The sequence below is a fragment of the Sciurus vulgaris genome, assembly GCF_902686455.1.
Source record: "Sciurus vulgaris genome assembly, chromosome: 8".
NCBI classification, from domain to species: domain Eukaryota; kingdom Metazoa; phylum Chordata; class Mammalia; order Rodentia; family Sciuridae; genus Sciurus; species Sciurus vulgaris.
The window spans coordinates 83,958,062-83,970,523 of NC_136468.1; the positions used below are offsets into that span (position 1 = coordinate 83,958,062).

The 12,462-nt window shown below is 39.5% G+C and overlaps 1 protein-coding gene across 1 annotated transcript in view; it reads right to left on the reverse strand.

Annotated features, from left to right (window-relative positions):
• Positions 1–12,462, reverse strand: part of RAPGEF5 (Rap guanine nucleotide exchange factor 5) — a 225,092-nt gene that overhangs the window by 170,213 nt on the left and 42,417 nt on the right. The window contains exons 4-5 of the mRNA XM_079151937.1: positions 9,859–9,980; positions 8,222–8,390 (exon numbers count right to left, since the gene is read on the reverse strand). Coding sequence (XP_079008063.1) covers positions 8,222–8,390; positions 9,859–9,980 — 291 coding nt within the window. The remainder of the gene's footprint in view (positions 1–8,221; positions 8,391–9,858; positions 9,981–12,462) is intronic.

Genomic DNA, 12,462 nt, shown 5'->3' on the forward strand with positions numbered 1-12,462 from the left:
TCTCAGAAACGGCAGTGGGCCAGCTGGAGCACAAGCCTTTTGGGGCAGGAAGGTTTCTCCTAGCTCACAGGAGAGCTGAGCAGCAACTCTTCAAGAAGGGAAAAGCTAGTCGGATCAATTCCAGCATTGGCTTCTTGCTTCTGTAAATGTTATTATACCCTTTTTCAGGGGGAAAAAAAAAAGTCACAGCCTTTAAATCAAAGCAATGAATTACAAGCCACTGCCTTTACAAGAATTGCTCGATGCTGGTATAAAGCAGTGTTCAAGTTGTCAAATACCTTAATTACTCATGCAGCAGCAAGGTGTCTGAAAGTCTTGCTAATGATCTGCCCAATAAAAACAGTAGGAACCAAGCATTATGCCTTAGCATATTAAAAAAAAAAAAAGTTACCTGGATAATGAGTCTGTCAAACAACAAATTTTATTATTAAAATTCTACTGAGATCTATCTGAAACTCTTTACAACCTAAGCCACCAAATCAGACTTACATGATTAAGCTTAGGTCACTGAAGGGATCTGACAGGAAATTAAGAGCCAGCACCCTAGAGACAAGGCACCATGCAAGGGCTTCTGCTTTGTCTACCTTAGAGAGCGTGGGTTAGTGCTGACTCTTTGTGATTCTCAGACCCCAAAAGATCCCTGGAGGATTATTTAATGGGCATGAGGTGTTTAGTGCTAGCACAGATTCTTCCATGAATCTATTTTCAATAAACTGCTGAAAGAAACTCAAAATTCCAAGGGAAGCACACGTGTACATGACTGGTAATGGTTATTTCATGAGCAATCAGCTGAGCTGTGGTTGCTCTAGTGACAAATAATTCAGTCCCTGTTCAGAAGCAAAACTATCTTTCATCATTCTTCCAGCACAAAACATGCCTTGGCAAAAACATTTCTGAAGGAAATAGGTATGAAAGAGAGTGATGATCTCCTGGGTGCTATCCCACGGTCCATATCCCACTTTTACTACCTCAGTCACCACGATTTAGATTTATACCCAGAATTCCCAAGTCGTTCTCTAGCTTCGGAATCCCCCTGAGCTTGCCCTGTTTCTCCATCGCCTTCAAAGTGACTCCGGCTGGCAATTCCAGGAACTTTATGCTCACCCATGTGAACTGCACCTAGCTCACCCTGACCCTCTTGCCTCCAGCCCTCACCTTCTCTCCAGGCCTCCCACTCCTCGTGGCACTCTGGTTACACTATGGTCGTCCCTTCCTTGGCCAACCACCAGATCCTCTTGCTTCCCTTCCTGGAGCTCGGCTTTCCGTTGGTCCCTCCCTGCCAGGCCTCTCTGTCAGTGCAGGCATTTGATCTCTCTTGAGACTTTCCAATCCACTTGTTTGGCTCTGGTCTCTCTTCTTCTATCCCATCTCCTAAGATAGATAGCAGAATCACCTTTCTAGAGCCCAGGCCTGGGCTTGCTATTCCCAGACTACAACCCTTCAGGGATTATCCCCACTGCCTGCTGAGAGCTCTAAAATTCAGAAACATTCTTCCTTCCCTGTCAGCAGAACTCAATCTCCCCTCTACCCACAGCCACCTGCCTCTCACCTGGAGTAAAGGAGGTTCAGGGGAAAGACCGTTGAAGAGCTTGAGAAGGAAGGAAGGGAAAAGGAAGAGAGAAGGCAGCCCTTGGCCACTCTCCTGCTCTTACCACCGAGGCCACTTTGTACCTTACTCCCCGTACCCAACCTTGTCAAAATGCCAGAAATGTGAGTCACTTTTCTTAGCAAATGCATTCTTATAAAATGTAGATTAAACTCTCATTTTATAAATCAGTGCAACCCAGGAAAGATAAAGTTCTCACTTATCGGCTGAAGCAGATAATGAAAGAGATGCTGCAGAAAAAAATATCAAGTCTAATATTTGCATATTTGCCATTATTACCAAAGGGGGCTGTGTTGCTCAGTAGACAAGAGAGAAGAGAGAATCTGCGGGTTTGGTGTGTCCGTGGTTGAAGAAAAGAAACAAGGAAACTTTGGCAGGAATCAGCAACTAATGGCAGTGGCAAATGACAGACAGAAGAGAAAGGGAGTGACCCCAGGAAGGGAGACCCCCCCCTAAGTGTTTGTGCCAGCAGGAAGCTCTAGGCCAGCAAGCTCTCTCTTTAGGAATTCTCCTGCTTGCTTCTCAAGGACTCTGTTGATGAACAGTCCAAGCCAGACCTGGTTAATTCTCCAAGGGAAAGTGCTTAGTCCTGGTGAAGATGTCTTTATAAGTTGCTGAAATCTAACATTGAAGGGTGCTACTGTAAGGATGTGGGGATGACGGAAGCGTTGCTCCTCTGCCCTTGTTCCTCCAGCTATAGAACTGGACACATTATCATTCCATCCACCCCTCCTCCAAAGAGAAAAGAACGAAAGGCCCTGCCCTTCCTTCAGCCTTCCCACCTTACTTGGTGGCAACTTCACCCTTTCAGCTGGAAATCATCCTCTCCCTCACACCCCAGGCTGCATCCATCTTGAAGTCCACACTACCACTATGGCCACAGCCACATGTCTCGTCTGGACCCAAGAGTCACAGTGATCTTGCAAAAATGTAAGATACCGCATGTCTCTCCTCACTCAAAATCCTTGAGCGACTGACTCCCTATCTCACTCAGATAAAACCAAAGTCTTCTTTAAGAAGGAAAGAGGGTGTAAATTCACCATGTCCAACGTGGTGATTTGCTCCCCCTGCACATCATTGGTCAGCCTCACTGCCCACGCTGTATGTCATAGCCTCAGAACTTGCTCAACGTATGACTGAAAGTTTGAGCCCTTGGATCAATGTCCTCCCCTTTTCCCACCGTTAACTGAGATATTCTGAAGAGGTCCACATTGCTTATCACAGCAAAGTCCAATTTAAAAAAAAAAAAAAAGTAAGATGGTAGAAGAATGAGAATTACATTTTTCTTGAGATCTTGATATCATGAATGCAAACATCTGTTCACCTTGAAAGAAGATAATTTTTCAGAGTCAAGCTGCTAGTTATACTGATAGAGGAAATTTACAAAACAGTGATAGATTGTGAATATGACAGGTTTCATTAAAGGTCCAGTGATGCATTAGTCTAAAATTAAATAAAATCAGATACTGGTGTCTCTTTTTCACATGTTATCTTGAGGAATTGAAGACTAATAATTCATATTTAATTAAACAGCTTCGTTTCAAAGGCTAACATACTCCAATCCTAATACTTTTTTTTTTTTTTTTTTTAACTCAGGACAAGTACTCTATCATGAGCTACCCCAGCACTCATAAGTTCAATTTTTGCTAGAATTCCTATAGTACACTTAAATAAAGGTGTGCTCTGATGAAGATTAAGCCATCTGTTCTCATATGTGGAATAAGCCTTGTCTATAAACAACGGAAATTTCGTGTTTGCGCAGGAGAGGGAGCAACGAGTAATAACAAAGAATAAGAGCAGAGTAATGTTTTCTAGAAAAATGTTTAAAGAGACAAATGGAAATTTTTGTCACCTGAGATCTTAATACAAAATTTCTGCTGAGTTTCACTGTGAAAATGATTTTGAAAAATACTTGAAAACCTTTTTGTTTACCTGAACAGTATTGCTTCCTATCCAGGTGTCAATAGAATCAAATTAGAAAATGTCAGAAGTACAAATGGTAGGTTTGGGACATTGGCATGGCAGACTTGAACTTGAGCTACCCAGTCAGAGGCTGTGAATCCAGAACCTTTCAGAAACTATGGCAGCCAATGGAGTTCTCCTGTCGCTTACACATGTCAAGTAGAAAAGGAGAAATTAAGCAAGATGGAACATGAAGAGAACAGGGGTAAGGAGGTGAGGGGGTGGGGACAGGGGCGGGCTGCAATGCTTCAGAGGGTGCTAAGGGGACTTGAATTTTGGAAGCCATTATTGTAGAGCTGCCACTAAATATATGACTGGGTGAGGGCACATTCAGAGTGGTAACAGGGAAGCAGAGAAGACCAGAGACTATGGGACACTCTGTGTTTCGAGGTCACTGTTTTAAAACACAGGTTTTATTATTGTTTAGGAATGGCCAACCTGCATAATCAGAAGCCCATGGATCCAAAGACAACTACCACTGAAAAGACAGCTTGCTACCATTTCCAAGAAGAAGGGGAATGACATACTGTGAGGGACTGCATGGTCAGTCAGGAGGCAGGGAACATGCTGGCAAGAATGTTTTGCAGTTCCCATAAGAAGTACCAGATAAGGCAGGATATACAGGCTGGCGACTAACTAGTTTGAATAATTTCACCAGGCCCTGGGGCACAGAGGCTGTCCCAATTGCTTGGTACCTGGACCTGGGGTGATTAGAAGGTGGAAAGTGGCCTAAAGAGTTGGGAATGGGAGAAGGCTGGGACAGGATTGGTTGATTGCATATAAAAGGCATGCTTCCAGGAGCTCTTTGTCTCTAGAAAGTGACGACTAGTCTTTGAATGGGGCAGTCTCTCCAGAGTCAGCAAGACATCAAAACATTGAAGCTATAGTTAATATAGTCAGGAAGATGAAGAATAAGCAAGGGAGTCTAAAAAAGAGAAGCCAGTGGAATAGGAGAACCAAGGGATGCCAAGTGGAAAGACTGCTTCCAGAAGGCAGTGATCAGGTGTGCCACATGACTCTGACCCATTACATAAGATGAGGACTGAAAATCAACCACTGCATTTAGCAACATGTAGACTTGTACACATAACAATAATACTTCCAGTAGAGAAAGTATCTGCTGGGATGCAAGAGCCTCCCATGTCTTCCTCTGTCAAGGACAAGAGGCCCAGGGGCCCATGCGCTCAGCACATCTCTGGATGATTTCTAGTTGAGGAGAAGGGAAAGATGCTTTGAGGCTGAGCTCTTGTACCAAAACATGCTCAGTGGTTTAAAAGGGACTTTTTAAATTACTATGTTAGAATGATTTTACTGGATTGGACAAAAATTTGGAACTTCTTTTTCTCCTGACTACCCAACAGGATGGTGGCTCACATAGACAACAAATACCAGATCCCCTTAGCAAATGACAAAGAAGCTACATTTTTTCTTTACGGATCTGAGTGCAACCTGAGTTCAATTTTGGCAACCCTCTACAAGTCTTTTAATAATATATAAGCATCAACTGCTCTGTAATTGGAAGGACATAGTTTTATATATGCAAGGATCACAGGCTCTGCCTGCTCAGCGGCCTGCCTCTCACACACCGGGTGAGCTGGGAGCTGCTATAATGGCAGCTGAATTGAAGTAGGCTTCCCCGCAGACTAAATCCTCATGTTCATGTTGACGAGAAACATCATCCCAGTCCTGAAGGAATTACTAGGCTGACTCTCTATACTGTTTCTTCCTCACTCTATCAATTCTCTATCTCCTCCCACCCAAAACACAAAAGCAGAGTTTAGAAAAAAGTACACCCTGGATAACTTGACGTGGCTGTCAGTCTGAATGAGGAACCATGACTGTTCTCTTTTCTCGAGATAGCACCCTTGACAACCAATTCTCTCCCTTTGAATTATCTATGCAGTTGGGGTATAAAAGTTATTTTGTTTAAAACAGAAATTTTGTTGCCTCAAACTAGCTTCATTTCCCCTCCTGCTTTAAAAATTCAGTTAAAAAATCCCTATTTTTTTCTCTTTTAGAAATGCATTTGTACAGAATAGAATTGTGTTCATATAGAGACATTAAGTGGTTCTCACAAGTTCTTTGAAAGACAGAGAGAAGATGGTCTATTAGAGGGACCTAACGTGGAGCTTCATAGATAGACCCTTATAGCTTTCAAATATCAAAAAGCTTATTAGAAGGATCAAAGAAAAAGGTTTTCAGTCCATAAATGAATAACATGCATGAACAATATAAGAATTCCGAGGGCTTTTAGAATGGACCAAAATGAAACAACATACAGCTAAGAGTGACACAGAAGAATGGATTAAAAATTTTTATTTTTATTTTTTTTTTTACTACAAAGAACAAGAGCAGTAAGTCACTCAAAGCAAGATCAACACAGAACAGGCACACAATGAAAATTTTGTGGTCAAGGTAGGACTTGGGCTCCCCCTTGAGGGTTGGGTAGAATTTAACTCACAAGGAGGGAGACAGAGGAGAGAACAAGAGCATCACATCGCAGGAGGAGTAACTGGTATGGGCAGGAGGCTGAAGGGATGGAGAATGCCAGGTCAGAGCAGGAGTTAGGATGGAAACATAGGCATGGAATGATGTGAAGGGTTCTGACAATGCAAATGCCACAGGACCAAGTCCCTGTTCATTTCAAGTCTATATAATTAGAAACTTGGCTTCCCAAAATTTAACCAAGCACATTCTACCATCACATATGAATTCACTTATAATTCTAGCACAGGGGAAAAAAAAAAGGGAGATTCTTTCTCTCCAGTAATTTTATCTTTTTATATTCAATACTTTCAATAAGGGAAACAGACAGGTTCATAGTGTCCCCAGTGACCATGTGTCTGTAGGAGTCAGTGATCCCTCACAAATGCACATGTTCACAGCAACAGTAAAAACTTGCTGAAAAACATGGCATGCTACAGTGATTCTCAACTCCAGAAGCTGACATTTGTGTCCATAGTGATCAGTGTGACAAAATCTGCAATTCATATTAGGACTCAAATTTTAAAAGTATTTTCATTTTTAGAAATTAGAATAGACTCAGGCTTTCCGCAGAACAGTCATCTCACCCACTGGCGTTCTGATTTGCTTTCTGAGGTGGGAAGAAGGAGGTAGTGTTAAATCACAAAGACTTCTTGCAAGGTTATTTCTGCCACCCTCCTGCCCCTGTTAATCTGGGTACACCCATGGGATTGCACACATATCTATTCTGTGTGCAGAACAGGAAATGGTTGAGAAGAGCTGCTAGCAAATGCCAGTCCCTCAGAGTCAACGCCAGTCACACCGTCTATAGTTTATAAGCACCCCAGTCCTTAGAAAGCTGACTGAAGTTTATTGAAATGCTCCTTGCCTTTTCTTAGGATGCTTCTGACCTTATTAAGAGCACATTACAATAAAGGACATTTAGCATACTTGGCCTATTTGGTGATACTTGAATTTTGCTTTCTTATTGTAAGGTCCTCTATAAGAAGCAGCGGTGGGAAATCTATATCATTTCACAACTCAAACATTTTCCACAGCTTCTGTTTATAATATTTTAGAAGGGGAATACTAGAATGATACCCATAACTTCTGAAGATTCCACAGCAAGTGTTTACAGAAGGGACATTAGAGCTATACAGAAAGGATCCAAACACTGAGACTCTGTGTTTGCCACTTTTGTGTGACTTTAACTAGTTATCTGGCCTCTGTGCCTCAGTTTCCTCACTTATAAATTAGGATAATAACAGTATCTGTCTTATGGAAATCTTCTGAAAGTGAAATATGGAACATAGGGTGTTTATTTAGCACAGTACCTGACATAAAATATATTCTCTACAATAAATCTATTAGCACAGCATCTCATAATATCCTGAAACTTTTATCTTCCTAAAAACAAACTATTAACCATGCAGCAATGTCACCTTTTAATTAATAAGAGTAACTTACCTTTGTTGCATTATGTCTGTTTGAACCCACATTCTTACCTAAGAATGAGGACAATTTCTTTTGCTCTTGAAAGAGTCAACAATATGGAGATATATTCTACAACCTGAAATGTTTTATATATAAGAAAGATTTCAACTGAAATTTTAATTTGTAACTCATTTCTGAAATAAGCTTGTCACTATCACTAAGTATAAACAACTGCATGACAAAGTCTATATCATGGCTCAAGTTTTGTTCTTAAGCCTCTTCTAATTTTAATTAATTTTAATCATACAGTGATTCAGTATCTTCATGTGATAATGATTTACGTGTTTTAATTTGCCAAATATTGCATCTAGATTATTTTCAGAAATGTCTGCTGAGCTCTTTCTTAGCAAAGTCACGACTTGGAATACTGGATAAGAAGTGAGTTATTATTTCATTTCGTCCTTAAGCCTAATCATGATTATTCCTAATTTAGATCATCTACTCAAATCAGGAGTAGTGTGGTGCAGCTGGTGAGGCATGGACATCTGGGATTTGAATACCAGTTTGGTCACTTAGGAAGTGAATTTAATTTTCAGAAATTTATTTTGCCTTCCTGAAATTGCATCTGAAAAATGGGAATAGTACAACTATCTCCTAAAACTGGATAGTGATCTTAAAGAGCAGAGTGAAGTCCCTGGACACAATATGTCTTCTCTAAGAACAATCCAACAATAGCGTATGACAGCACCCACTTACAGCTCACAGATGCCAGCTCTCGAAGGAATGAGGGGAACGAGTTGCAGCAGAAGTTTGACGCCATTTTGCCATTCTTCTTCTCTTTCAAATTCACAGTACAAGTAGCTACATTCATCAGATGAAAACTGATAGAAAACATAAGTGTCTTGAAAGTACAGATGCTGGTCCACTATTTGAAATTGAAAACAAAAAAAAGATGTGGATCAGTTTTTAAAAATACATTATTTAGAGAGTCAAAAATCAAATAATAAATTGAAAACCAATAATTATGAAGGAGAAGCCAGAGGTAAGACTATGATTCTACCTTTTAAGCTCATTCATGTTTCCTGTCCCATTGAATCAAAAAGGATTTAACCAGCCTATTTTGATTACTTGAAGTTTTGCCAGTAGATTCAAATGTATTTGATAATTCTTCTGCTTCAGAGATAAGTGCCAATGAAATCAATATTGATTCAAAGAGGGTGGCAAGAAATGTTTTTCAGTGCACAAAAGCAAACTAATATATTTAATTTCTTCAGTGACACGCAAGTACTACGTGACGGCAAGTTTTAGGTTAGCAAGAAACTAGGTGTGACTGTGCCCCCCTCAGAGGACATTTGGTGATGTCTATAGATATTTTTGGTTGTCATAACTGGGGTGTGTGTTTGTGACTGTAGCACCTAAAAGGCAGAAGAAAGGGATGCTGCTCAAATTCTGTTATGTACAGGAGAGCACCTGCAATAGAGACCTACCCTGTCTAAAATGTCAATGCTAACATGGTCAGAAACCCCAGCTTGAAGGAATTAAAAGTTGTAGACTTTTCCAAAAAACATTAACACAAAATGTTCTGCTAACCAGAAGGCTGAACCTAGCAATTGAGCTGATAATACCTCCATTCCTCAAAGGCAGTTAACTGATTTTCTAAATAAGAGTATTAGGTGCTAGGTATTATTGACTAAGAAGATTACAACCATGTCCCCATCTGTACCACTCTTTCACAATGGCACCAGGGGTATTCCCTCAATAGTCATTACCTATAGGGAAAAAAAAAAAGCCTTCTCCAGTGACCAACCAGCACCTGAGAGATTACACTAAATAAAGTATTCGAATTGCTTGGTTTCCAATCCTTCAATTCCCTGGGCTCAACTAAGAAAAGTGATATCGCCATCTATTTTAGTTTCCAGTTTACATCTATTTTCTATCCTGTTTAAACAGCTAATCTTCATAGGTCATATCTCTAAGCATTCATGATTACTTAGTCAGTTAAAATGGCATACACGTCCCACTCGTAAAATCAGTTTCTGATGATTAAGTACAGCAAGATAAATAATGTATTTGGAGCAACTAAAGATGTCACTGATTTAAAAAGTCTGTGAGCAGAATCTTGAGTAGAAAAGGGATATGGTAAGGGAAATAGTTTTATAGGTAGTAGTCTATAAATCAACAAGTACCTAATAAATTTTTAGAACATATGAAAACAAAAAATAAGTGAATCAGAAGTTGACTTGGTACTTTTAATTAGAAAATAAGAAAGAATATGGATATTTACCTAAAAACAATTTCTATCCAGGTTGTAATACAATCTAGAAAATCACATATATTTTGGTCTAACGGTTTAATAAAATAGTGATTATTCTTTAAAGCATTTAAGTACTAACCTGATGACATGATTCCCATGTCTAGCAGGAGCTGCCAGACTCCTATGGCCATAGATCTGCACTGGACAAAAGGACAGTGTTCGAGAAGCCAGTCGACTAATTCTGACCCAACACAGCTCCTCCTGGACCAAAGCAAAGCAATTCACAATGAGAAACTGGCTCCATCTTTGAAAACAAACAAACAAACAAACAAAAAACCCTGATGTAAAATACCATTCCTTTCCTGTGCTTACTTTTTTAAACAAGCCAAGAACAAATTACATAACCTCTTATTCATCTCTCAGATTAATGCTTAAGTATCATTTCCTTAGAAACACTTAAGAGTTAAATGCTCTTGCAGTGTTTCTTCAAATTACCTACATGTAGTAATCCTACATATTTTCAAATGAATGATATATGTTTCTGCCTCTAGAAAATAATTTTTAGGAAAACAGGGACTTTGTACAACTTACTGTGAATCCCCAGCAATTACAAAAGCCTGAGGCACACAATAAGTTCTCAAAACAATTTCATAATATTTGAATAAATAAGGGAATAAATTTAGCAGCCCTTTATATAAACATAATGCTTCTGCCCTGGTAAAGCCACATAACTCTCAAGTTGATGGTGATAAACTCTGGTTCAACCATTTGTAGATTTGGATCTACTCCCTTTGAGAACAAAAAAATATTCCAAGAAGGCTGGACAAAATTGTAACCATAGTAGGTAAAGAATACTTTTGTTTGCAATTCTTCCAAGATTAGACCCCAAAGTTTGTCTCAAACAACAAATTTGATTGTTCATCTAATATAAGTTAAATAATCTTATTAAACAGCCTAGATCATAAGTTCATAAATCCAGATGTATGTGTAACCAAACACAAAACATCTTCTTCGTAATCTGTCTTAAAATACTATAATGCCACAGCCTGGGTACTACAAACAGTATCTTCATGCCTACTTTTCCATTAGCATCAGCCTTAGGGGGAAAACAAAGCTTTCTGAAATATGCTTTTTCATTCGCAGAAATGTCATTGAATTTCATTCTCCTTTATGAGAAAAGAAGGTGGAATTACATTAAAATGTAAAAAAAGAGAAAAAAGAAAAAATAATGAAAGAAAAGAAAAAAGAGTGGCATCATGTAATGGAGATCTTTAGTCTACAGTCAATATTGAAGGATCAGAGATGTCATTGTTTATTTGTATTCCTAAAATAGAAGAACATTTTTTTCTACCTCTTGTGACTGGCAAGATCACAAATACCCTGGAAACACACCTAACTGACAATACATAGGACTGCCATGAGGTGCTACATTTTCAGGGGTGAAGGAAAATAGGCAATGAACTTCTCTGCTGCGCTACTTGGTCAAATATTCTAGCTTTTGATAAAGCATGTTTTTTGGGTAAAGTATCACTATTGAAAAAGAAACCCTAAGGCACTTAAGCCAGTATGTTCACCTGCGGGTGAAGAAAACAGAAAAATTAAGAGTCAAATATATGGATTTTTTTAAACAAAATGAGAAAACAGATATCAACAAAAGAGGCATTTAGACCAAATGGTTGATATTAACTTCTAATTTTATAGGACATCTTTGATGTTCAAGGTTCAAAGTGTTAATTAACTAATTCCTCAACGCCTCTCTCAATTAGCCAATGTCTTTGGGCTTTGAGAGCAATTTTGTCCCACAGATTAAATCCTGTATCATCTGAATTCATTTTCACAAAACAATGGGGCTCCCTAGGCCTGCTGAGTATATGACATCACCTAGAATATAGAACCACATAATAAAACATTTATTTACTAAACAAACCACCAAACTGCAGAAGGTGGCCATGTGGCTACATCTGCTTGTACAATGGTGATGTAGATCAGGCTTCTTGGAATTGTGCTTAGGAGTCATCTGGGAGGGCAGAGGAGTCTTTTTAAAGTACAGATTTTGATGCAGCAAGGCTGTGTGGGACCTGAGTTCTCACTCCTAATCACCCCCCAGGTGATACTGGTGACCACAAAACCCCAATCCCTCACCTCTCCCTTCTCTTTGGGAAAGGCTCACGCTGTTTGGAGGGAATGGCTCTGAGCCCATAAGCTAGAAGATGGTATTGTCATGACAATCTTAATAATAACTATGCCTCACCTTCAGATAAGCTACTGTTTGCTTTGCACATGATCCTTTTCTACCTCTCCCTTAATTTTATGTTTTAAATCACTTTCCACTTGTACCAGGGAAAACGTTAGGGATAATGATAAGCACTATCAGTAATATCACTAAAGCAAACAAAAGGAGGCGAATTGCCCCTGCATTTAATTCCTAGACCCCTGACTTGCTGACCAGGTTTGCAACGATCCGATCAAAATATCATCATCTCAGCACAAGGAGAGCAGTGAGAAAGCACACAGGGGTGGTTGAAATAGAGCAACTTTATTACCAACAGCAGTTTTTACCCGCAGTGTATTTTCAGTTTTGTATTCAATACAGAAATTGTTCCCGGTACATGCAGATCTAACTACAGTTGCAATTCTAGGTAGGAACACTGTGATACGGAGGTGATGGAGCTGCAAAGCCTGTGTGTTTGCTATAACAAAACATGAGTTTTACTAATCTCTGGAGTGGAAAATTTGGTTTTTC